General features: G+C 40.1%; 1 protein-coding gene across 6 annotated transcripts in view; it reads left to right on the top strand.

Annotated features, from left to right (window-relative positions):
* Positions 1 to 27,101, top strand: part of RPGRIP1L (RPGRIP1 like) — a 460,569-nt gene that overhangs the window by 273,367 nt on the left and 160,101 nt on the right. For 4 of the 6 annotated variants that reach the window (XR_012236568.1, XM_073605010.1, XM_073605006.1 and 1 more), the window contains 2 exons: positions 4,889 to 5,054; positions 6,312 to 6,403. Coding sequence is in view for 5 of the 6 variants with exons in the window: in XM_073605010.1 (XP_073461111.1) it covers positions 4,889 to 5,054; positions 6,312 to 6,403 (258 nt within the window). In the remaining variant the exon portion in view is untranslated. The remainder of the gene's footprint in view (positions 1 to 4,888; positions 5,055 to 6,311; positions 6,404 to 27,101) is intronic. The other 2 variants (XM_073605011.1, XM_073605007.1) reach the window with 1 other exon arrangement.

Below are 27,101 nucleotides of genomic sequence, written 5' to 3'. Positions count from 1 at the left end.
ACAGGAAAAGAGGGGGGACGAGAGAGCGCCCCCCCTCCTGAACCGTACCAGGCCACATGCCCTCAACATTGGGAGGGTGCTTTGGGGTAGCCCCCAAAACACCTTGTCTCCATGTTGATGGGGACAAGGGCCTCATCCCCACGACCCTTGCCCGGTGGTTGTGGGGGTCTGCGGGCCGGGGGCTTATCGGAATCTGGAAGCCCCCTTTAAGAAGGGGACCCCCAGATCCCGGCCCTCCCCCCTGTGTGAAATGGTAAGGGGGTACAAAAGTACCCCTACCATTTCACAAAAAAAGTGTCAAAAATGTTAAAAATAACAAGAGACAGTTTTTGACAATTCCTTTATTTAAATGCTTCTTCTATCTTCTTTCTTCTCTCTTCCTTCGGTTTCTTTCTCCATCTTCTTCTTCCTCTTCTGGTTCTTCTGGTTCTTCCTCCGGTGTTCTCGTCTGGCATCTTCCTCCGCAGTGTCGGCGTCTTCTTTCCTTCTTCTCCTTCTTTCCTTCTTCCCCCCCTCTGACACACGGGGACTTGACGGGGACTTCCCTGTGGCATTCCCCATGATGTCAGAAGGGGCGGGGTTATGTAACGGGTGACCCCGCCCCCTCTGACATCACAGGGAAGTCCCCGTCAAGTCCCCGTGCGTCAGAGGGGGGAGGGGTCACCGGGTGGCCCCACCCCCTGTTATTTAAGAGCCGTCAGAAGAGGAGAAGCGTCATACAGCGGGAGCCTCCCTCCATGCCATCATGTATGCGGAGCGGCCCGAGGAGAAGAAGGAAAGAAGATGCCAACACCACGGAGGAAGATGCCGGACGAGAACACCGGAGGAAGAACCAGAAGAAGATGGAGGAAGAAACCAAAGGAAGATAGAAGATAGAAGAAAGAGGATAGAAGAAAGAAGATCGAAGAAGCATTTAAATAAAGGAATTGTCAAAAACTGTCTCTTGTCCTTTTTAACATTTTTGACAGTTTTTTTGTGAAATGGTAGGGGTACTTTTGTACCCCCTTACCATTTCACACAGGGGGAGGGCCGGGATCTGGGGGTCCCCTTGTTAAAGGGGGCTTCCAGATTCCGATAAGCCCCCCGCCCACATACCCCCACAACCACCGGGCAAGGGTTGTGGGGATGAGGCCCTTGTCCCCATCAACATGGGGACAAGGTGTTTTGGGGGGCTACCCCAAAGCACCCTCCCAATGTTGAGGGCATGTGGCCTGGTACGGTTCAGGAGGGGGGGCACTCTCTCGTCCCCTCCTCTTTTCCTGCGGCCTGCCAGGTTGCGTGCTCGGATAAGGGTCTGGTATGGATTTTTGGGGGGACCCCACGCCATTTTTTTTTAAATTTTGGCGCGGGGTTCCCCTTAATATCCATACCAGACCTGAAGGGTCTGGTATAGATTTTGAGGGGGACCCCACGCAATTTTTTTTTTTTTTATTTTGGCCGGGGTTCCCCTTAATATCCATACCAGACCTGAAGGGCCTGGTATGGAATTTAGGGGGACCCCCCACGTCTTTTTTTTTTTTTAATTTTGGTTCAGGGTTCCCCTGTGGGGAAATCCCATTCCGTTTTTATCAATGAACTTTTATGTGTATTGTCGGACCAACAATTAATTATAGCCGCGAGTAGTTTTAAATGACTTTTTTTCCTTTGAAATGTAATTTTGCTGTCAGACTGTTCTAAACACGGGAAACATGCGCCCCTTTACAGGCATACTATAGACACCCCGCCAGGTACGAAATTTAAAGGGATATTACACTTTTATTGTTTCACTTTAAGCATTATTAAAATCACTGTTCCCGAAAAAACGGCCGTTTTTAAAACTTTTTTTTGCATTGATACATGTCCCCTGGGGCAGGACCCAGGTCCCCAAACACTTCTTATGACAATACCATGCATATAAGCCTTTAAAATTAGCACTTTTGATTTCTCCCATAGACTTTTAAAGGGTGTTCCGTGGCTTTCGAATTTGCCGTGAACACCCCAAATTGTTCGCTGATCGGCGAACTGGCGAACAGCTGATGTTCGAGTCGAACATGAGTTTGACTCGAACTCGAAGCTCATCCCTACTGTACTTAGTCTTCATGATGATGATCATAAGAACCTGCTTGGTATAATTGGTTACGCATACGTCTGATTCTAATCCTACAGAATCCCTGACTTTGCACACATGCTGGTTTAAAACCAAAGGTTATTCAGAACAAATTGGGATTTGACTTAATTTTTTTTTCTGTTTGCTCAATTTGCATTTTGTAAATTGATAAAAATAGACAATTAACAATATATAGTATATTTTTGAAATTATTCTTTCTTACTTTACAACTTTTCTTCATGGTACTGTAGATTTATATACTGTATATATTTTTTTATAGGTAGGAAAATATTTATTATATTGCATTTGAATGTTGTGTATGTTTAAATCCAGCCAATAGATGAAGCTCTTTGCTGTTTTGTCATGTTTTAAATATTTATTTGTAAAACAAAGAATGTACATATTGTGACAGAAGCCCTATAGGTGGCTTATTGCATTGTCTGCTGCATAGTTCACTTATCACCAAGTGTGTGGTGTATTAAGAATGTATAGCAGTGTGCATAGTTTATTGGGAACCTCAATGTTAACATGTTGTTATGCCCCTCTAGCACCTGTTATGTTTTGTTATATGTTTTATGTTATGTATGGGAATGCTTTCTGGGGGTTTAGGTTGACAGAGCTGGTTAGACAGCCACATAACAGAGTTTTATTTTTCCGATGTGTGGAATTCACCCCTGTGTGGGAACATTTATGATCTGTTTTTCTTGATTTAAATAAAATGACAGCCCTGAAAGGAATGCCTGGTGAGTGGATGTCAGAGTTCAGTAGACCCTCTGTGTTTCCAGAGCAACAGCCAACAACAGGCAAGAAAGATACTAGGAGGGTGTTTGTCCTCAGAGACTTGGTCAGGGAAATGACAGACAGAAGCAGAGTCAGCAGGCAGATGGCCAGGTCAGATGCAAACAGAGTACAGGTTCCAGATAGTTAAACAGAACAATGTACCAGGCTGTGTGCCCCTAGTCCTCAGTTATTTTGCCTGAGGGCAGTCAGATCATGTATGCACATCTAACCATCATTGGATATCTGAGAGCAGCTTTAAACTGCTTTTAAATCTGAAAGACCAGACTATAGCCTGATGAGCTGTGCCACTGTTGCATACACAGTCATATCAAAGTTAAGAACACTTTTAAAATGTCTAATAGAATCTATATTGCTGTCCTGCTATCACAGCTGTTAAACTGAAACCTTGTTCACGCTTCATTCATCTGACTGTCTTTATGGGCCCATGAATGTTCTGGTAGCTGGAGGGCAAAGAGCCATATGCAGGTAAATACTAGAAATGATGTTTCCATACCTCTTAGAAACAGAAGCTTGACTATTGTACATAATGTACACAATTTAAAATAAGGAGCATTATGTTTTTCTTTTGACAGGATATTAAGGAATATTGAAGTAGAATAGTTTTGCAGGAAAAAAAAATCCCGAATGCAGCTGACTTTAATCATATAGTTTGTAATGGTGCTTTACTGAGAGGCTTGATATTGGCAAAATGCATCAAAGTCGTAACCATTTTAGGCAATAGACTTTACAGGAAAATGTTCGTATTAGTTTACTAAATGTGACACTCATCAAACACCCAGGATTATTCAGTAGGACCATCTTGCTGCAAGAATTTTATTTTATCAATATAAAAAAAAAAAAAAAAAAAAAAAAGAGTAATCAAGTTTTACTTAGCTCAGATAGCAGGTAAACCTCTCAATGACTATTATATATTTCCCTGTTTTTTTTTTAACCACTTATGTACCGCTGTACATTTTTAAACTGCAAAGCGGTGGACGCTTAAAAGGTAACTCCACTTTCGTGGGGAAAGCAAATAGCAAATAAAGAAAAAATAATATAGCATTTACAATTGGTACGCAAGTCATATTGTAATTGATTGTTATTAAAAATTACCTTTCCTTTTCAATCTGCAGCCACTGTAATTTTGTTAAAATGCAATATGGCTACCTGGAATTGTTCTGTACACAGAATGTGTACTGAACACACCCCAGAAACATAATTTCCTGCTTCTGTGATTCGCTCAGCGATTTCCCCAGAAGTCTGCACTAAGATACAAGTCATATTCAGGCATCCCCTGCTATAAAAAATATAATTATTCGTGAGATACTCCCAATAGGGACACGCCTAAAGGGATGCAGGCCTAGCAGATTTCCATATTAGTGCTCTGCAGGTGTCACAGCGGATTAATAATTATAAAACCACTCCCATTAGATTAATTTTCCCACATGGGCACAGAGAAACACATAGGGATTTCTTCAGAATAACAAAAGGTAGGAATCTGCAACAAAGGTTGTTATAATCCATAGCACATAGCTCACCCAGAGGGGAATGTTTTTTCTCAACAAAAGTGATGTTACACTTTAACAACAGCACTGCATTAATGGCTCTTCTCTTGGGTGTGAACTTCCCATTTTCACATCCCTCAATAACAGCATATTTCTTCATTTAAAAAAAAAAGGGTTGGGGAGAGCGGAATTGGATTAGATTAGATTAGAATGTCAACTATCCTTAAAGGGAATTTTTGTATTGTCCTGGCATTTTTGTTTTACCATATTGTAAATGAAAAAACATTTTTTTTTTATGTCTTTTTTTTCATTTCTACAGTAAAAAATTAAAAAGTCCTGTGGCTGTTAAATAAACCAATAGAAAGCACTATCTGTCTCAATAAAATGATATAAAATGAATTTGGGTACAGTGTATGGGTATTACTTTCTTTAACAAGGTCTATAGATTGTTGCCATATTGTGAAAGTCTTTTGGGTATTAAAATGCTTGCATGTAAAAATATGTGCTCTTTATTCAGAAGGAATATGATGAATCTGCAAAAGAGCAAGCTCCAAAAGAATCACTGAATGAACATCCAAACAATAATGACGAAAGCTCACAACTTTCAGATGGGCAATTTGAAGCTCAAAGTTATGACACATCAGGGGATGAAACAGAAGTATCTGAAGATTTGGAAGCAGAAGGTACTAAACGCATTTCATTCAGTTATACCCATGCCAAGTTATTAATCAGAACAAAAAATTGCAATCTGTGGCAGCTATTCACCAAGGCCGATGCACAGAGAGGAAGTGCCTAAAAGATAACAAGGTGATGTTGAGCTTGTTGTTTGTCAGGGCAAAATTAAAAAAAAAATGCAGTGCATCCCTGCAATTCATGCATATTTCAACCATGTTTTATCCCTAATAAATACTTTGCAAATATAGAAAAAGATACTTGTTGATCCTCCAGAAATATACAGAGCTCATAATTTCCTCTTGTGGAATGACACCACATGCCGTTTTTGTAAGCTGTAATTTTAAGAATTGGTGTCAGCCTTACAGAGTTGTCTGTTGTTAAACTGCTAAAACTGCTAAATCCCTACCAAACTACTAAATCCCTCCAATTCTCCTTATTTCAACAACATAAGAACTAATTGTTCTGTAGTGCAAGAGCTAAGATGAAATAATACACATATAATACAGGACAACTCTGAATTTCTGACATGATCGATGGCTATTTTTTTTTTTTGCATTTGCAGATATAACACAATGTGTTAATTGTATATTTAACAAATCCAAAGGGAGCAAATTAGAGAAGTTTATTGTTGGGGTTTCATTGATTTCATTGATCTCAGTCCAGAAGTCATGCTATGATCCAGCATAGGCTGCTGCACTTGCTACCTGTTGACTATAAGTAGCTTTGCAGAGATACAGTATCTAGAGTATTTTATTTTGTGTGTTCTTCATAGAGATATATTTTGTGATTGAGGCTATAGCTTTGTGGGGGGGGGGGGGGGTTAGGGGGTAGTGCCTGGAGTTAAGCATGTCACAAACCACAGCAATATAAATTGACAATGTGAAACAAGAAAAAATATTTTATAAAACAATCAGTTGATCCAAAGATACAGGCAGCTGAAGCTTTATGCAGATATCAACTCGTTGGGCTGCTGTTTTCCTTGGATCAGATGACAAAATTATGTCTATCGCAACGTATTGCCTCTGGCTTTAAATTTTTGGGCAGCTGATGAAGAATAAAATGTACAAATTTGAAGACCTTGTCCAATTGCTATTGTCCCCCTCCTCCATCTAAAATAAAAACAGTCACAAGAACCTGTTTTCTCAGTATCACAAATATTGAACACTTAACTAGAGAGTTTTTTTTTTTTTTTTTGTATTTTATTTTCAGTATTGTTTCATTGTTCGTTTATATAAATATTCCAATTTTATTTACTCTTTGTATAGATCCTGATGGAAAACAAACAACTGATGGAAATGAATCTACAGCATCTGACAGTGATGACTGCGTCATCCCTGCTGCTAAAGAGGTGAAACCAGTAAGTACAATTTTAGCCTTTTACCCTAAGGTTAGTAGATTTTCTGGGTCTCTTTGTAGTAGAATGTATTTTGCAGAACATAATTGCATCTGTAGGCACATTGATTTACACTTTGCGTTTGTCTTTCTATATATGGACTAGAAATGTCTCCGTTACAAAACCAATGTTTTGTGCATACAACCCCTGGCAAAAATTATGGAATCACCAGTCCCTGAGGATGTTCCTTCAGTTGTTTATTGTTGTAGAAAAAAAGCAGATCACAGACATGGCCAAAAACTAAAGGCATTTCAAATGGCAACTTTCTGGCTTTAAGAAACACTAAAAGAAATCAAGAAAAATAATTGTGGTGGCCAGTAACAGTTAGATTTATAGAACAAGCACAGGGAATAAATTATGGAATCACTCAATTCTGAGGAAAAAATTATGGAATCATGAAAAACAAACAAACAAAATAACACTCCAACATATCACTAGTACTTTGTTGCACCACCTCTGGCTTTTATAACTGCTTGCAGTCTCTGAGGCATTGACTTAATGAGTGATAAACAGTACTCTTCATCAATCTGGCTCCAGCTTCTCTGATTGCTGTTGCAAAATCATCTATGCAGGTTGGAGCCTTGTCATGGACCATATTCTTTAACTTCCACCACAGATTTGTGTCTTTCTTCAAGGAATTTTTCACAGTTTTTGCTCTATGGCAAGATGCATTATCATCTTGATAAATGATTTCATCATCCCCAAACATCCTTTCAATAGATGGGATAAGAAAAGTGTCCAAAATTTCAATGTAAACCTGTGCATTTATTGAAGATTTAATGACAGCCATCTCCCCAGTGCCTTTACCTGACATGCAGCCACATATCATAATTGACTGTGGAAATTTGCATGTTTTCTTCAGACAGTTGTCTGCATAAATCTCATTGGAACGGCACCGAACAAAAGTTCCAGCATCATCACCTTGCCCAATGCAGATTCGAGATTCATCACTGAATATGACTTTCATCCAATCATCCACAGTCCACGATTGCCTTTCCTTAGCCCATTGTAACCTTGTTTTTTTGTGTTTAGGTGTTAGAGATGGCTTTCTTTTAGCTTTTCTGTATGTAAATCCCATTTCCTTTAGGCGGTTTCTTACAGTTCGGTCACAGATGTTGACTCCAGGTTCCTCATTTGTTTTGTTGTACATTTTCTGTTTTCAAGGCATATTGCTTTAAGTTTTCTGTCTTGACGCTTTGATGTCTTCCTTGGTCTACCAGTATGCTTACCTTTAACCACCTTCCCATGTTGTTTGTATTTGGTCCATGTTTTAGACACAGCCGACTGTGAACAACCAACATCTTGTGCAACACTGCGTGATGATTTACCCTCTTTACCTACATACTAACAAGCAGATTTAATCTGATGTAGGTGTTAGAGTTTGTAATGAAAATTTACAGGGTGATTCCATAATTTATTCCCTGTGCTTGTTCTATAAATCTAACTGTTACTGGCCACCACAATTATTTTTCTTGATTTCTTTTAGTGTTTCTTAAAGCCAGAAAGTTGCCATTTGAAATGCCTTTAGTTTTTGGCCATGTCTGTGATCTGCTTTTTTTCTACAACAATAAACAACTGAAGGAACATCCTCAGGGACTGGTGATTCCATCATTTTTGCCAGGGGTTGTATAAATATCTAGTGCTGGAAAAAAATCTCTCTCTCTCCTACTTATTTTACAAAATATTTAGACCCACGTATAGATGACAGTTCATGCTTGTGTGTGTATAGATAGATATAGATATTGATATAAATTATATAGACATTGATATCAATGACACATGTCGGTAACAACCCATGCAATCCATAGAAAAAAGAAACCAAAACAAATACGTTCAGAAATAAAGATATGTGTAATAAAATGGAATGACACAGGGAAAAAGTATTGAACCCGCTAAGTAAAATTTATTTAACACTTCGTACAATATTATTTGTGGGTAATCAAGCAGCTTCAATTTGCCTCCTGTATGGATAAACTAGTCACATGCATTGCTCAGGTGTGATTTTGGCCCATTCTCTCCCACAAATATTCTTCAAATCTTGAAGGTTCCGTGGCTTTCTTCTATGGACTCTGATCTTTAGTTCTTTCCATAGATTTTTTATTGGATTCAAGTCAGGTGATTGACTGGGCCATTTTAGCAGCTTTATTTTCTTTCATTGAAACCAATTCAGAGTTTCCTTGGCTTTGTGTTTGGGATCATTGTCTTGGTGAAATGTCCACCCTCGTTTCATCTTCATCATCCTGGTAGATAGCAGCAGGTTTTAATCAAGAATGTCTTGGTAAATTTTTTGCATTCATCCTTCCTTTAACAATATGAAGTTTGCCAGTACCGTATGCTGAAAAAATGCCCCACACCATGATGTTCCCACCTCTAAACTTCACTGTTGGTATGCTGTTTTTGGGGGTTATGTGCAGTGCCATTTGACCTACAAACATGGTGTGTATTATGGCACCCAAAGAGTTCAATTTTGGTCTCATCTGACCAGACTATAGTATTTCACAGGCTTGTCTAAATGTTGTGCAGAAAACGTTAAAAAAGCTTCAACATGCTTTTTCTTCAGCAATGGAGTCTTGCGTGGTGAGCGTGCATACAGGCCATGGCGGTTGAGTGCATTACTTAGTATTTTATTTGAAACAATTGTACCTGCTAATTCCAGGTCTTTCTGAAATTCTCCAAAAGTGCTCCTTGGCTTTCGAACAACTCTTCTGATAATTCTTTTCACTCCTCTGTCAAAAATATTGTGAGGAGCACCTGGTTGTTGCCGATTTATGGTGAAATTATGTTCTTTCTACTTCTGGATTATAGCCTCAACACTCCTTAGAAATCCTTCTGTAAACAATGCCATCAGTATATAAACAAAAGAAAGTGACCAGTCGCATAACTGAATATCAATGGCATGCTTCCATCCCGGGTTCATATATAAAAGAAAAAGAGAGGGGCAGGTGGGACTTTAAATGAAGCATGTCAATTGAAAGTATAATAATGAATACATGTGAGTAGGTAAAATGATTGGATTTAATTTATAGTCAAGTCCATGATTTTGATGCATACAGTACCAATAAAGTAGTATAGATACAGACATAGTCGCATGAATTGATATATAAGCATATTTAGCAGTAACAATCATTGAAGACTCAGTAGTGTAAACAAATCAATGGACATACATATATGCAATTCATAACAGAAATACATGAATTAAAATCGCCAATCAAAATCACAAAATCGCATGAAATGAGAAAACCCGATAAAATTGATAAATGTCAGGGATATGATTTAGGCTTGGTAGGGCATCCTTAGTTTGCGAACCCTACGCGTTTCTTGGCTTCTTGCCAGTCATCAGGGGTGGGATGCATAATTTAACTGAGAAAAACAAAGGAATATCATAAATATTGATACATGTGGAACCTCCAGCTAATAGAGAAAATCGTATCAGAAATGTCCAAATTGTCTACTTTGAATAGAGAAGCTACTTACAAAATAGCCCAAAAGTCAAGAAGAGTCACCAGCAATGGGATCTGTTAGGGTGTGAGATATAACCGTCTCAACCGGGGTTGAGGCAGGGCGCCGACCATCCTCCCAAAGTAATTGGAGGGTGGGCCAGGAGAAACCACAGCCGACTGATTCCTGAGCCCTCAATATACTGGTCAATGAGTTGTAAATGGGAAAATCTGCAGAAAATTGAAGAAAATGGGATGTCAATGAAAGTAAATCTAGAGTAGAACTAGAGTAGTTTCTACTCTAGATTTACTTTCATTGACATCCCATTTTCTTCAATTTTCTGCAGATTTTCCCATTTACAACTCATTGACCAGTATATTGAGGGCTCAGGAATCAGTCGGCTGTGGTTTCTCCTGGCCCACCCTCCAATTACTTTGGGAGGATGGTCGGCGCCCTGCCTCAACCCCGGTTGAGACGGTTATATCTCACACCCTAACAGATCCCATTGCTGGTGACTCTTCTTGACTTTTGGGCTATTTTGTAAGTAGCTTCTCTATTCAAAGTAGACAATTTGGACATTTCTGATACGATTTTCTCTATTAGCTGGAGGTTCCACATGTATCAATATTTATGATATTCCTTTGTTTTTCTCAGTTAAATTATGCATCCCACCCCTGATGACTGGCAAGAAGCCAAGAAACGCGTCGGGTTAGCAAACTAAGGATGCCCTACCAAGCCTAAATCATATCCCTGACATTTATCAATTTTATCGAGTTTTCTCATTTCATGCGATTTTGTGATTTTGATTGGCGATTTTAATTCATGTATTTCTGTTATGAATTGCATATATGTATGTCCATTGATTTGTTTACACTACTGAGTCTTCAATGATTGTTACTGCTAAATATGCTTATATATCAATTCATGCGACTATGTCTGTATCTATACTACTTTATTGGTACTGTATGCATCAAAATCATGGACTTGACTATAAATTAAATCTAATCATTTTACCTACTCACATGTATTCATTATTATACTTTCAATTGACATGCTTCATTTAAAGTCCCACCTGCCCCTCTCTTTTTCTTTTATATAATGCCATCAGTCTGTTTTGCAACAATAGGGTTGTGAAGGTCTTGAGAGAGCTCTTTGCTTTTACCCATCATGAGTTGTTTCTTGTGTGAAACCTTGGTAATGAAACACCTTTTTTTATAAGCCATCAGTTGAGACTGAACCAGCTGATATTAATTTGCAGTGACAAAGGGCAGGATTGCTTTCTAATTACTGATAGATTTCAGCTGGTGTCTTGGCTTTTCATGCCTTTTTGCACCTCCCTTTCTTCATGCGTTTAATACTTTTTCCCTGTGTCATTCCATTTTATTACACATAACTTTATTTCTGCACTTATTTGTTTTGGTTCCTTTGTATCTATGGATTGCATGGGTTGTTACCGACGTGGTAAAAATGTCATATCAATAGCACCTGTAGAAATATATTTACCTAGAAAAATGGTGACGTGTTCCATACTTTATATATACAGTGGGGACGGAAAGTATTCAGACCCCCTTAAATTTTTCACTCTTTGTTATATTGCAGCCATTTGCTAACATCATTTAAGTTCATTTTTTTCCTCATTAATGTACACACAGCACCCCATATTGACAGAAAAACACAGAATTGTTGACATTTATGTAGATTTATTAAAAAAGAAAAACTAAAATATGACATGGTCCTAAGTATTCAGACCCTTTGCTCAGTATTTAGTAGAAGCACCCTTTTGATCTAATACAGCCATGAGTCTTTTTGGGAAAGATGCAACAAGTTTTTCACACCTGGATTTGGGGATCCTCTGCCATTCCTCCTTGCAGATCCTCTCCTGTTCTGTCAGGTTGGATGGTAAGCGTTGGTGGACAGCCATTTTTAGGTCTCTCCAGAGATGCTCAATTGGGTTTAAGTCAGGGCTCTGGCTGGGCCATTCAAGAATAGTCATGGAGTTGTTGTGAAGCCACTCCTTCGTTATTTTAGCTGTGTATTTAGGGTCATTGTCTTGTTGAAAGGTAAACCTTCGGTCCAGTCTGAGGTCCTGAGCACTCTGGAGAAGGTTTTTCGTCCAGGATATCCCTGTACTTGGCCGCATTCATCTTTCCCTCAATTGCAACCAGTCGTCCTGTCCCTGCAGCTGAAAAACACCCCCACAGCATGATGCTGCCACCACCATGCTTCACTGTTGGGACTGTATTGGACAGGTGATGAGCAGTGCCTGGTTTTCTCCACACATACCGCTTAGAATTAAGGCCAAAAAGTTCTATCTTGGTCTCATCAGACCAGAGAATCTTATTTCTCACCATCTCGGAGTCATTCAGGTGTTTTTTTTAGCAAACTCCATGCAGGCTTTCATGTGTCTTGCACTGAGGAGAGGCTTCCGTCGGGCCACTCTGCCATAAAGCCCCGACTGGTGGAGGGCTGCAGTGACTGTGAGCGGAGCTAGCCGAGTTCACTCGGATATCTGTATATGGGCGGCGCTCGCTCCGCTCACAGTCACGCCAACCCCGGACGGGACTACGAGTGGAGCTGAAAGTGGCCGAAGAGACGCCGCAAGTCACGGCCATTTTCAAACTCGCCCGCCAATTGCTCCGCTCACGGTCAGCGGGGGATCGCAGGGGATCGGCATACAACACGCACCCGCGATATTCCCCTGATTTTAAGGGGGAAAAAGTGCGTGTTATATGCCGATAAATACGGTAGGTTGAATGTTACAACATCATTCCTTTTAATTCTGAGGTCAAGGGGGCACGTTGGTGGTCTTGCTTGCTGTGGGTTGCAGACCTGCAGCCAGGAGTGCTCTTCAAGCTGCAGCCTAGGAGGTTAAGGAATCGATATTAATATAAAAGGTAGGGCAATAGTGCTACAAATTGACAACAGTTTCATCTTACTCATCACTTAACAGTAATCTTGGGGAAAAATCTCTGCAGCCTTTAATTTTTTGTTTGAGCCCAGATTTCAACTTTAGTAGTGGAAAAATAATAATTTGCAGTGTTATGTAAGATCCACACTATGCTTCCTCATAAAACATTTGAGGGAAGTGGATTAGTATCCTTTCTAAATAGGAAAGGATCATTGGATAGATAAAACCCTACAATTCCCTTACAGTCACGTACAGTATATAAAGTGCACCTCAGTGTTTCTTTAACTAATTTAACAAACTTATTACTACATAATTTACAATACAAAAAAATCAAAAATCATTCTTTCCCATTAAGAAACTTACATTCTGCTTTTTCTGTCAGTCAGACAAACACATATACACTTGTCAAAACAGGTCAATTAACCTATTACTTTTTTCTTTTTTTTTATGTCATTGTAACTGAACCCATGTTCAGTCTGTGTGTGTGTAGGTGTATATATATATATATATATATATACACACACACACACACCGATCAGCTATAATTATATGGCCATCCACCTAATATTGAGTAGGTCCAACATTTGCCGACAAATCATTCCTAAACCATTGAGGCATGGACGACACTAGACCTTTGGAGGTATTCTGTGCTATTTGCTACCAAGCCATCAATGGCAGATCCTTTAAGTCCTGTAAGTTGTAAGGTGGTGCCTCTTGCTTGATTGATTTGAGATCTGAGAAATTTGAAGGCCAAGTCAACACCTCACACTTTTTTTGCATTTCTCAAACCATTCTGGAACCATTTTTGCAGTGTGGCAGAGCACATTATCCTTCTGAATGAGGCTGCTGCCATCAGGGAATACTGTTTTTATGAAGGTGTGTACTTGGTCAGAAACAATCTTTGGGTAGGTGGTATGTATCGAGTACAAGCCACATGAATGGCAGGACTCAAGGTTTCCCAGAAGAACATTGCCCAAAGCATCAAACTGCCTCTGCTGGCTTGTCTTCTTACCATAGTGCATCCTCGTCTCATTACTTCCCCAGGCAATCAACTCACATGCACCTGGCCATCCACATGATGTAAATAAATGGAGAGAACCGCGATTGACCAGAAAATACAAAACGGCAGCAGCATATAGTGCGATTACACCAAAATAAATAGTCCTGTAAAAAGCTGCGCTCAGAAAAAAACAGTCTATGCAAATGACATCAAGGAGATTTTCAAATCCTTTCAAAGTAAAAACACCACCACCGTGTACTTCTAAGCAGTAGTGACAATCCACCGTAGTAGTTAAGCCTGCTTACCAGATGGCAAGCATAAAAGGGCAGGTGGCTATAGCCTAGCCAAGGCCTTTTAGCTTGCTGGCACTCCCGGTGTTCATGTGGGGGGTAAATCTCCAGGCTCGCTTGCGTTGTCACATATCACCATTCAACACGAGAACCACGGATAACCCAGAAGGAAGAAGAACTCACCATAGTATAAAATCCTTCAGATATTTATTAAAAAATGTAGTCACTTACAATTATGTTAGCAGAATTGCATATACGAAAAGCTGGCCGGCATGCAAACAAACGGAGCCCGTTCTCTCACTCCAAAAGCGTGGTGACGTCAGTGCGTACCTTCCCAGACGCATTTCGTCATCATCTGACGTTGTCAATGGGGATCCACATGATGTAAAAGAAAAACAGATTCATCAGACCAGGCCACCTTCTTCCATTGCTCCTTGGGCCAGTTCCGATTCTCACATGCCCACTGTAGGCGCTTTTGCCTGTGGACATGGGTCAACATGGGCACTCTGATCTTTCCGGGGCTACACAAACCCATACACAACAAATTGCGATGCCCATTTTTTTCTGCTTTCAACACATCAACTTCAGGGACAACTTGTTTACTTGTTGCCTAATATGTCCCTCCGATTTTCAGGTGTCATTGTAACAAGGTAAATAATGTTATTCACTTAACCTTTAAGTAGACATAAAATTATGGCAGATCGGTGTATTTTTTTACTTGGAATCTAAAAAAGTGTTTTAACTCGTCTACTAGAAGGGCTGTGTTTCCTATGGTTGTTCCAATTTGCCTAGTATGATGTACACCAAGTATGATTTCATGTTAATAACAGTAGTAACTCCTTAGTGCTACCAGATTAAAACTATCAATGGTTTTATTTGATGGGTTTGAGTTCTTATCTGTCACAGTCCGGTGTGTCCAATCAGTATCAGCCTGTTGCCACCTCCAGTGCACAATATTAGATTCATATTCTAACATTCACATGGCTGTTGTTTAAGAAGCCAGTGAAAAGCATAACTAAAGAAAGATCCTTAATGTGTTCAAATGCAACATACTGTAAGATGTGGTGTAAAAAAATTCCATACTAAGGATCTTTTAATCAAACTTTAGCAGAATAATTTCAAACTTCCCACTATTCCTTTAGCCCAACACGATTGTCTTAAAAGCCCCAATACAGCTATCAAAATTAAATTAGCAATTAACTCTCTTAAATCAAATAAACGTCCAGGCCCAGATGGCTTCTCTGCCCTATACTATAAGAAATTCTCTCATATCCTTGCTCCAATGGTAACAGATACATTTAATTCTCTCCTTAAGGATCAATCATTGCGCCCCGAAACGTTAACAGCTATAATTTCAATGATCCCCAAACCTCAGTCTGACGATACATCTTGTTCTAACTATAGACCCATATTATTACTCAACCTTGACATTTAAGTTACTAGCGAAAGTCTTAGCGACCCGCTTAAATAGTGTAATAGGTTCTTTAATAAATAAAGACCAGGTCAGCTTTATCCAAGCGGCAGATAATGTACGCAGGACTAATTTACTAATTCAAGCAGCTAAATCACAACAAATACCCATCTGTCTCTTATCTTTAGATATCAAAAAAGCATTTGATACAGTTTTGTGGCATTACCTACATTTTGTCCTGCAGCATTGGGGATTTGGTCCTCATGTTCTTAGTTGGGTCTCCTCATTATACAAAAATCCCAAAGCTTATGTTAAATATGCTGGATATAAATCAAAGCTATTTGACATCTGTAGGGGTATGTGTCAGGGATGTCCACTTTCCCCACTCTTATTTGCCCTACTTATTGAACCCCTTGTTCAACTGATTCGTACTGACCCCTCTATTAAAGGTCTAGATTTAGCTGGTCACCAACATAAACTTTGCCTATTTGCTGATGATATCTTAATCTTTATGTCATCCCCTCATATTTCTGCTCCTAATCTTATAAGTAAACTTGATCACTTTGCCCACTTATCTGGTCTAATTATTCACTCTCAAAAATCTATAGCCTTAAATATATCTTTACCTCCTCATATTGTAAAACAAGCGCAAACATCCCTCCCTTTCTCATGGTCCACTTCATGCCTTCTTTACCTAGGGATAACTCTCACACCCAATCTCTCTGACATCTTTACTACTAATTATCCTCCAATTTTGCGTCAAATATCTAATCTTCTGACACAATGGTCCTCTCTACCATTATCTTGAATAGGTAAAATTAACGTAATAAAGATGGCTATACTGCCCAAATTCTTTATCTTTTTCAAGTTTTACCTATCCCTGTTCCAGCATACTTTCTCAGAATACTACAACGTAAGGCATTAACTTTCTTTTGGGGCTCCTTGAAACCCCATCTGCCCAAACACACTCTTTACCTTCCAAATCCCAATAGGTAATACCACCTATTACCATGCAGCTCAATTAGCCCATATGCCTAAATATCACGCAAAACGTGAAATTCCGCTGTGTTGCGCTGGAATCAATAGATTGCGACCTACTTTCAATAACCAACCTCGTATGGTCTAATTCCTCCGACCGTAAAAAAAATCAATAGTCCTATAACTAAACATACACTAGCCATGTGGGATAAATTTAAATTAGTAAATGGACTACAATCTCCCCATATACTTCTTTTATCATTTCTTAAAAATCCACTTTTCTATCCTGCTTGGTCTTCCCCTAAAACTTTTAAAGCAACCTCCACTAATTTAACTTAACTCTGTGAACTAGCATCCGCTACTTCATTCAAAACTTTCCCTGACTTATGTGAAAGTCACAAACTTCCTAATTCAGAGCTCTTTCGATATCTTCAGATTAAAAACATTTTGTTGCCCTATATACAAGGAAGAATTTATTTAGATAAATGAACGTGCTTTGAAAATATATGTAAACGTGACCCACACATTTAGGGACTTATTTCAACTCTTTACACTCATCTTATTACTAAACCCAAATCAGACCCACCATCATATGTGGCTAAGTGGGAGATGGATCTTGGGTTTTCGTTTGAAGCAGCCGAATTTGATAAGATTTGGATCACAACTAAGTCATCCTCACAAAACATAGCTGCCTTAGAGACAAATTACAAAGTACTCACACGGTGGTATTTGGTCCCTGTCAGAATTGTGAAATATGCTCCAAATTATTCCCCATCTTGTTTTTGTGCCTGTGGTGATTTTGGATCACATCTTCATACATGGTGGGATTGCCCGGTAGCAAAAAATGTCTGGAAAGATGTATTTCTTATTATTTCAACACTGTTTGAAATCCCTATCAATTCTGATCCTACAATAGCACTTTAAGGCTGGGTTCACACTGATGCTTTGTGATTTTGTTCCGTTTTTTGGTGCGAATTTACCGCGATTTTACCGCGAATTTACCGCGATTTTACCGCGAATTTCAGGAGTTGGATATAGCTGCGATTGATAGTCTAGCCAATGGAATCATAATGTAAAAAAAAAAAGGGTCTTAACTTCCTGTGTACTTCCTGGTTTTTGTGGAGAGTAGTGTGGTGGAATTCGCACATATGTGAACCATCAATGCGATTCAAGAACGATTTACATTGATGTCTATGGAGACTAAATTCGCAACGCAACGCAGTAAACTCGCACAGGACCTTTTTTTCACGCAGGTTATATTCGCAACGCGTCGATGTGAACGGCACTAATGTTAATCTATGTAATTTAAATGACTTGCGAATTTGAGCGATCGCAACGGCTCAAATTCGCAATAGAATTCGCAGCAGTGTGAACCTAGCCTTAAACTTAAAACCGGTCACTCTCTCCTACCGCCAATTCAAAGTCCTATTACAGATCACTGCAGCTGCGAAACAAACAATTGCCAAAGCTTGGAAATCCCCATCCTTAATAATTGCCAAAACTAAAAATAGAGTCAATCAAGCAATGATCCATGCCAAAACAGAGGCTATAACTCAAGATAAAATATCCAATGGAATCCCTGGGTGACTGCTTTTTGCCTTCCAATTTTGATGCTTCCCTACTAAGACCTTGGTCATTTCAATTTATACTTCCATTCTCTGCATTCATGGTATGTGTTTATTGCTATGTACTACCCCAGGGACCCCTACTACCTCTCATTTCTTTCTTCCCTATCTATTTTTTCTCCTACCTAAGATGACTTTTTCTTTTATATTCTTTCCCTCTTCTACTTTCCCCCCTCTATTCTCTCTCCTCTTTCAATTTACTCTTTATATAGTTCTGGTAGCAGAACTTTTATTTCCTTGGTTATCATTATACCAATTGTACATAGTTCCAATATGTAGTATAGGATTTTAGATTCTATAATAAATTATTATTATTATTATTTTTATTTAAAAACTATACTCTTGATAATAATTAAGACTTTTTTTGTTGTTATCTGAGGTCATCTTATATCAACCTGGTTTAAGTTGGTTTTATCCACTCATACAATGTATGACACAATCTTTTGAGTAGTTGGATCCATGCTAAAATTGTTTTAGTTAAACTACTTTTTGTTTATGTTTACTAAAACTCAATATTATTACCATATATATGATCTTTCTTTCGCTGCCACCATATGTACTTATGTATACTAATTGTTAAAATTCAATAAACAAATTTGACAAGGAGGAAAAAAATAAAATAAAAATTCCATACTATAGAAAGCAACCATACTTTATAATATTTATAGTATTATTGATCTCCACCAAACGTTAAACTTTTTCCTTTCTATTTTTATGCCATTCACAGTTAAGTTGTTTGAGGTCAGGGATCTAAGTAAATAATATGTTGTTCTATGTGGTTTTCTTATTCATTGGGTGTTTTCACCCCATGGTATAAATAAATCTCAAGAAAAGGTCACAGGCAATAAGTGCCTTGTCTGAATTGAGAACTAACTAGCTGTTAGTCAGAAGTAAATAGCTCTGTTTTTGCTACCTGGTATTATAAGCTACCTTCTGGTGTGATCTTGTGTTCCTTGTATGTAAGACTTGCCTCTCTGCAGTAAAGGAATATTTTCTTCACAGGGTGGGGGAGGACAATTTCTAATGAAATTCGATTAGGTGCTGTTCTTTAGAATTATAGGTTTTATAGTATCCATGTTTGTCTTTTTCTCATATTCTGTTACATTCACAGCTTTAAAAATACTGTATGTAACATTCACTAAACATTAACAGGAGGAAAATCATTCCTTGTAATATAAAACACATGCACTAGGAAGATTCACCTCTGGTAAATACTTGGTGAATGTTAAATTTTCTACTTAATAACTACAGTATACCCATATGGATAATGCGACCAGAGGCTGATTTTGAGAGTTAAATTAGAAGTAAAGGTTTTTTTTGGGTTTTTTTGCCCATCATTACCTGGGTAGATGCAGCATCGGACCGATGCTGCATCTGTCCCTCGCCGCCTGTGCACTGCAAACTGAGCCATCGAACACCGCCGATGGCTTGGTTCTTTCAGCTCCCAGATCAGAGAGCTGCTGGCTGTCAGTCAGCAGCTCTCTGCTCTGCCCCCCCGCTCACTTGAGCGCTGAGCTGTGGGGTGGGGAGTGGCCGTCTCAGGCTCTCAGCGGCTCGCTGAGAGCCGATATCCAGGCACCCGGCGGATCCAGACTTTATTATCATGATGACGCGGTGCCTGGACTGATTCCAGTGATATTAACAGAGAGCAGACTTCAGACTTCTCTGCTGAAAACGGGTCAAAGGAGTGCACAGGAGTGCAAAACGAACTGCACTCCTGTAACCCATAGGTAAAGCCTAGCCAAACAAGCTCAGGCTGGACTTCTCCTTTAAAAGATAAGTTCACCTTTGTTCACTTTTTTTCTCTATAAATTCCAGCTCCCAGTGTACCAATATAGCATTAATGTGCTTGCAACAGTGTAAGAATAAAATAAATTATTAATTAATAAAAAAAACGTAAAGTGCTTCAGTCCCCCCCGGTGCTAGCGTGCAAAGTTGAACTCGTGCATTGGTCCCGCACGCACGCAAACATCGATCGCCCCACACATGTAAAGTATCGCCGCAAATGTTGGATCATGGGCAGTAATTCTAGCACTAGATCTGCTCTGTAGATATAAAGTGGTAACCTGTAAAGGCTTTTAAAGCGTCACTTATAGATAGTAAAATTGACGTTGTTTGTCGCAGCTGCGCGGGCGAGCGCAGTTTAAAGCATGACATGTTTGATATCTATTTGCTCGGACATCATCTCTTATACTTTACAATTGAGTTATATATTGTGTTTTTTTTCCAGTAAAATTTTAAAAAGTGTATTTTATTGCCACAAATTGCATTTCAAAAAACCGTTGCACAAATATTGCGTGACATAAAAAATTGCAAAACCCACCAATTTATTCTCTAGGGCCCCTGCTTTAAAAAAAATATATAATGTTTAGGGGTTCTAAGTAATTTTCTAGCAAAAAAAAATTATTTTCACATGTACACAAAAAGTGCCAGAAAATGCCTGGTCTTCAAGTGGTTAATGGAGACTTTACATAGTTACATAGTAGGTGAGGTTGAAAAAAGACACAAGTCCATCAAGTCCAACCTATGTGTGTGATTATATGTCAGTATTACCTTGTATTTCCCTGTATGTTGTGGTCATCCAGGTGCTTATCTAATAGTTTTTTGAGCGACCACCTGTGGAAGGGAATTCCACATCCTTGCCGTTCTTACAGTAAAGATCCCTCTACGTAGTTTATGGTTAAACCTCTTTTCTTCTAATTTTAATGACTGGCCACGTGTCTTGTTGAACTCCCTTCTGCGAAAAAGTTTTATCCCTATTGTGGGGTCACCAATACGGTATTTGTAAATTGAAATCATTTCCCCTCTCTTCTCCAGAGAGAATAAGTTCAGTGCTTGCAACCTTTCTTAACTAATATCCTCCAGACCCTTTATTAGCTTTGTTGCCCGCCTTTGTACTCACTCCATTTCCAGTACATCCTTCCTGAGGACTGGTGCCCAAAACTGGACAGCATACTCCAGATGCGGCCGGACCAGAGTCTTGTAGAGTGGGAGAATTATCGGTTTATCCCTGGAGTTAATCCCTTTTTTAATGCATGCCAATATTCTGTTTGCTTTGTTAGCAGCAGCTTGGCATTGCATGCCATTGCTGAGCCTATCATCTACTAGGACCCCCAGGTCCTTTTCCATCCTAGATTCCCCCAGAGGTTCTCCCCCTAGTGTATAGATTGCATTCATATTTTTTGGCACCCAAATGCATTATTTTATGTTTTTCTACATTAAACCTCATTTGCCATGTAGTTGCCCATCCCATTAATTTGTTCAGATCTTCTTGCAAGGTTTCCACATCCTGTGGAGAAGTTATTGCCCTGCTTAGCTTAGTATCGTCTGCAAATACAGAGATTGAGCTGTTTACCCCATCCTCCAGGTCGTTTATGAACAAATTAAATAGGATTGGTCCCAGCACAGAACCCTGTGGTACCCCACTACCCACCCCTGACCATTCCAAGTATTCCCCATTTATCATCACCCTCTGAAGTCGCCCTTGTAGTCAGGTTTCAATCCATGTACACAGCCTATGGTCCATGCCAATGGACCTTATTTTGTACAGTAAACGTTTATGGGGAACTGTGTCAAATAGTTTTGCAAAATCCAGATACACCACATCTATGGGCCTTCCTTTATATAGATGACAACTCACCTCCTCATAGAAGGTTAAAAGATTGGTTTTGCAAGAACGATTCTTCATGAATCCATGCTGATTACTGCTAATGATACCATTTTCATTACTAAAATCTTGTATATAGTCCCTTATCATCCCCTCCAAAAGCTTGCATACTATTGATGTTAGGCTAACTGGTCTGTAATTCCCAGGGATGTGTTTTGGACCCTTTTTAAATATTGGTGCTACATTGGCTTTTCTCCAATCCGCTGTAGACTGTCATTAAAAATTAGGAACAATAGTTTGGCAATTAGTTGACTGAGTTCCCTAAGTAATCTGGGGTGCAAGCCATCCAGTCCCGATGATTTATTAATGTTAAGTTTCCCAAGTCTAATTCTAATTGTGCCCTCTGTTAGCCATGAGGGTGCTTCCTGTGATGTGTCATGAGAATAAACACGGCAGTTTTGGTTAGTAAAGCCCCCCAATTCCCTCGTGAAGACTGAGGAGAAGAATAAAATGCATATCTTCGCCATCTCCCCATCCTTTGTAACCAGATGTCCTTCCTCATTCTTCATGGGGCCAATATGGTCTGTCCTCCCTTTTTAACTGTTTACATACTTTAAGAATTTCTTGGGATTTTTTTTGCTCTCCTCCACTATGTGTCTTTCATGTTCTATCTTAGCCATCCCAATTGCACCCTTACATTTCTTGTTGCATTCTTTATAAAGTCTGAATGCAGATGATGATCCCTCAACCTTGTATTTTTTGAAGGCCTTCTCCTTTGCTTTTATGTGCATTACACATTGGAGTTAAGCCATCCAGGACTTTAGTTGGTTCTTTTAAATGTATTACCCAATGGGATGCACTGGCTAATGCCCTTATTTACTGTGCTCTTAAAGTGAACCCATCTCTCCCCTGTGTTCTTTGTTCTTAAGATTTTATCCCAATTTATGCATTCTAGCAAGGTTTGCAGTTTAGAGAAGTTGGCTCTTTTGAAATTCAGTGTCTTTGTATTGCCCTTATATTTCCTATTTGGTGATTTATACTGAAGCCAATTGACCTGTGATCGCTGTTTCCTAAATTGCCCTGTATATCCACATCCGTGATCAGGTCTGTATTGTTAGTAATCAGTAGATCTAGGAATGCTTTATTTCTAGTTGGTGCGTCTACCATCTGACCCATGAAATTGTCCTGCAAGACATTTAGGAACTGGCGAGCCTTAGACGAATACGTGGTTCCCTCCGCCCAGTCTATGTCTGGATATTTTTTTTTTTAAGTAATTGTCTATTGATTTTCAATATAAAGTTAATCTAATTGTGGCACATACATACACATGCGTGTATGTATGTGTATATATATATTATATGCATGGTTAATAGGGACGAGCTTCGAGTTCGAGCCGAACTCATGTTCGACTCGAACATTGGCTGTTCGTAAGTTCGCCGAACAGCGAACAATTTGGGGTGTTCGCGGCAAATTCGAATGCCGCGGAACACCCTTTAAAAGTCTATGGGAGAAATCAAAAGTGCTAATTTTAAAGGCTTATATGCAAGTTATTGTCATAAAAAGTGTTTGGGGACCTGGGTCCTGCCCCAGGGGACATGGATCAATGCAAAAAAAAGTTTCAAAAACGGACGTTTTTTCAGGAGCAGTGATTTTAATAATGCTTAAAGTCAAACAATAAAAGTGTAATATCCCTTTAAATTTCGTAGCTGGGGGGTGTCTATAGTATGCCTGTAAAGGGGCGCATGTTTCCCGTGTTTAGAACAGTCTGACAGCAAAAATGACATTTCGAAGGAAAAAACCCATTTAAAACTACTCGCGGCTATTGCGTTGCCGACAATACACATAGAAGTTCATTGATAAAAACGGCATGGAAATTCCCCACAGGGGAACCCCTAACCAAAATTAAAAAAAAAAAAATGACGTGGGAGTCCCCCTAAATTCCATACCAGGCCCTTCAGGTCTGGTATGGATATTAAGGGGAACCCCGGCCAAAATTTTTTTAAAAAATGACGTGGGGTTCCCCCTAAATTCCATACCAGACCCCTTCAGGTCAGATTTTAAGGGGAACCCCGCACCAAAAAAAAAAAAAAAAAAAAAGGCGTGGGGTCCCCCAAAAATCAATACGAGACCCTTATCCAAGCACGCAACCTGGCAGGCCGCAGGAAAAGAGGGGGGGACGAGAGTGCCACCCAGTGACCCCGCCCCCTCTGACGCACGGGACATGACGGGAAGAAGAAGATGAAGAGAAAAGCGGGAGCCTCCCCCCATGCCATGGGTGCGGAGCGGCCCGAGGAGAAGAAAATAGAAGACGCCGCGGAGGAGATGCTGGACGAGAACGCCGGAGGAAGGACCAGAAGAGCCAGAAGAACCAGAAGAAGAAGAAGGAAGATAGAAGAAAGAAGAAGCATTTAAATAAAGGAATTGTCAAAAACTGTCTCTTGTCATTTTTAACATTTTTGACAGTTTTTTAGTGAAATGGTAGGGGTAAGTACCCCCTTACCATTTCACACGGGGGGGTGTGATCTGGGGGTCCCCTTGTTAAAGGGGGCTTCCAGATTCCGATAAGCCCCCCACCCGCAGACCCCCACAACCACCGGCCAGGGTTGTGGGGATGAGGCCCTTGTCCTCATCAACATGGGGACAATGTGTTTTGGGGGGCTACCCCAAAGCACCCTTCCAATGTTGAGGGCATGGAAGACACAAGCTCGGAGTTCTCCATGGTGAGCGGACTCTGCGCCCTGTACCGGCTCTAAGGGGCCCCTGACTGATGCCAGCCGCAGCGCCCGGATCCCCCCGGTTAAAGTGGATTATATTCTATGCTGGTGTGGAGGATGAGCGTCCAGTGATGTCGTGCTGAGAGGGCAAGACGAGGTACACCATTCTGGTCGGGAGTGTGGCTGGGATCGTAGTACATCTGCCTTTTTGCTTATTTGTCTGGTAAGGGGACAATCCCGAAGGTCCGTTTAATATCTATTCTTTGGTGTTGGTTCCCATTTTTTCACTATATCTGCATACGAGGGTTTGCCCTCTGGTAAGCAGCTCGCACTATTAGTTGTCCCAGCACCTGGTGGGAGTTCTTTCCACAACCCTTCACTTATTTTGGAGTGCTTTACACATGCCGACTGTCCAATTATATCTGGTAAGCAGATTTTGGAAGTCGTTGCAGTTTACACCTATACTATTTACCTTCACCTTAAAAAATATTTTTTCCACTTATGTTTGCATGATTGCATGACACCCACCCCATTGTCCTAGCTATTTAGCGCAGGATTTCATATGATCACACGTGATTTAAGGGTATTTGAGTGTCATTTTCTCTTTCTGGTGTGGCGTATTTTTTAAAACAATATTACGCTATATTTTTGTTATATTCTTTTGTATTATATCTGTGGATACACGGGACGAGGGCGCCCTTCCTGCTTCACCTGGAGTGTACATCTAAAGGCCCAGGCTGGGTTTAAGCCACTCGCCCTTTAAAGCCTTACTTTTGGTAAACGCGATATATGTTGGAGTGTTCCGCTGATTGTGTCCACTATTACTGTTTCCTTTGGAAGAAGTTTATCACCTATTGATCCTGCTTGTCTGGACTACCATTGGGACTATTCATTTTATGTTATATGGGACTTCATAATTGGACTCTTATATCACTTATAGCGCGGTTTTCTCTCTTTTTTAATGTGGCCTGGTATGGTTCGGGGGGGGGGCCGCACTCTCCCCCCCTCTTTTCCTGCGGCCTGCCAGGTTGCGTGCTCGGATAAGGGTCTGGTATGGATTTTTGGGGGGACCCCACGCCGTTTTTTTTTTTGGCGCGGGGTTCCCCTTAAAATCCATACCAAACCTGAAGGGTCTGGTATGGAATTTAGGGGGAACCCCACGTAATTTTTTTTTTAAATTTTGGCCGGGGTTTCCCTTAATATCCATACCAGACCTGAAGGGCCTGGTATGGAATTTAGGGGGACCCCCACGTCATTTTTTTTTTTTTAACTTTGGTTCGGGGTTCCCCTGTGGGGAATTCCCATGCCGTTTTTATCAATGAACTTCTATGTGTATTGTCGGCAACGCAATAGCCGCGAGTAGTTTTGAATGGGTTTTTTCCTTCGAAATGTCATTTTGCTGTCAGACTGTTCTAAACACGGGAAACATGCGCCCCTTTACAGGCATACTATAGACACCCCCCAGCTACGAAATTTAAAGGGATATTACACTTTTATTGTTTGACTTTAAGCATTATTAAAATCACTGCTCCTGAAAAAACGGCCATTTTTAAAACTTTTTTCTCATTGATCCATGTCCCCTGGGGCAGGACCCAGGTCCCCAAACACTTTTTATGACAATAACTTGCATATAAGCCTTTAAAATTAGCACTTTTGATTATTCATGTTCGTGTCCCATAGACTTTAACGGTGTTCGCATGTTCGAACAAACTTTTTTCCTGTTCGCATGTTCTGGTGCGAACCGAACAGGGGGGTGTTTGGCTCATCCCTAATGGTTAATATATAACTCCAATTAATTTAGTATATTATTTAATTTATTTCACTTGCACCTTTGCAATAGTTCACCAGTCATTTTTGGCCTATGGGGGTTGAGTATTCCTTTCCCTTGCTCTGTGTAATATCTGGTGACAGCCTGCACATCTGTTTAATGCTGGATCATTGTTCCTCTTAGTATTGCTAAGTGGTTAGTGTATAGGGATATACATTGTCTTTATTTGGCCTCTAGTATCCTGACTACACCAAAATGGTGGCGATCTGTTGTTGCCGCCGACATCATGAGTGACGGACGAAGCACCGGAAGTGACGTCAGTCTGGAACGCAAACGCGGCGTACGTTCCAGACATAGTAACGGAGCAGTTTCTACTTTGGGGGAATGCATGGACATGATGGCATGTCCCTGATCATTCCACGATCGTTTAGACTTGTTACCCAGGTTAGTGCTACTAGTCCTGACACTTTGGCCTGAGAGAGACCTTTAGCCCATTTGATCTTGATTGTTGACTGCAAGCGATCTGTTTAATTACACACAGTGCATGTATCTCATGTTGTACATGTAGTAAGGGTTGAGTCACGTTTTTCCAATGGGTGGTCCATACTGTTTTTTGGGCCGCCCACTGGGAAAGGGGGAGGGGCCGTAAGCCTTGGATTGATTGACTGGTTGAGGGTGCACATGTATATATGGGGATTGCTGAAGGAGTGTACACTGCTGAGCTCTGAGGAAGAGGGGTTTTCACTTCGAAACCTGTCAGCTGGCAAGGATCCTGTGATTTCCTCTGTGACCTTTGGAGAGCATTGTTCAATCCAGACTGCATGTTGCTATTTGGCGAATATTTTATTGCAAGAATTCTACAGTCGTTTATGAGTAGTTTTCGTTTTATCATTTTTAATAAATACATATCCAAAGGATAATGC

Source organism: Aquarana catesbeiana, linkage group LG11 (genome assembly GCF_042186555.1).
Source record: "Aquarana catesbeiana isolate 2022-GZ linkage group LG11, ASM4218655v1, whole genome shotgun sequence".
NCBI lineage: Eukaryota > Metazoa > Chordata > Amphibia > Anura > Ranidae > Aquarana > Aquarana catesbeiana.
The sequence above is the reverse complement of the archived record's forward strand: the minus strand, read 5'-3'. Positions and strand labels throughout refer to the sequence as shown.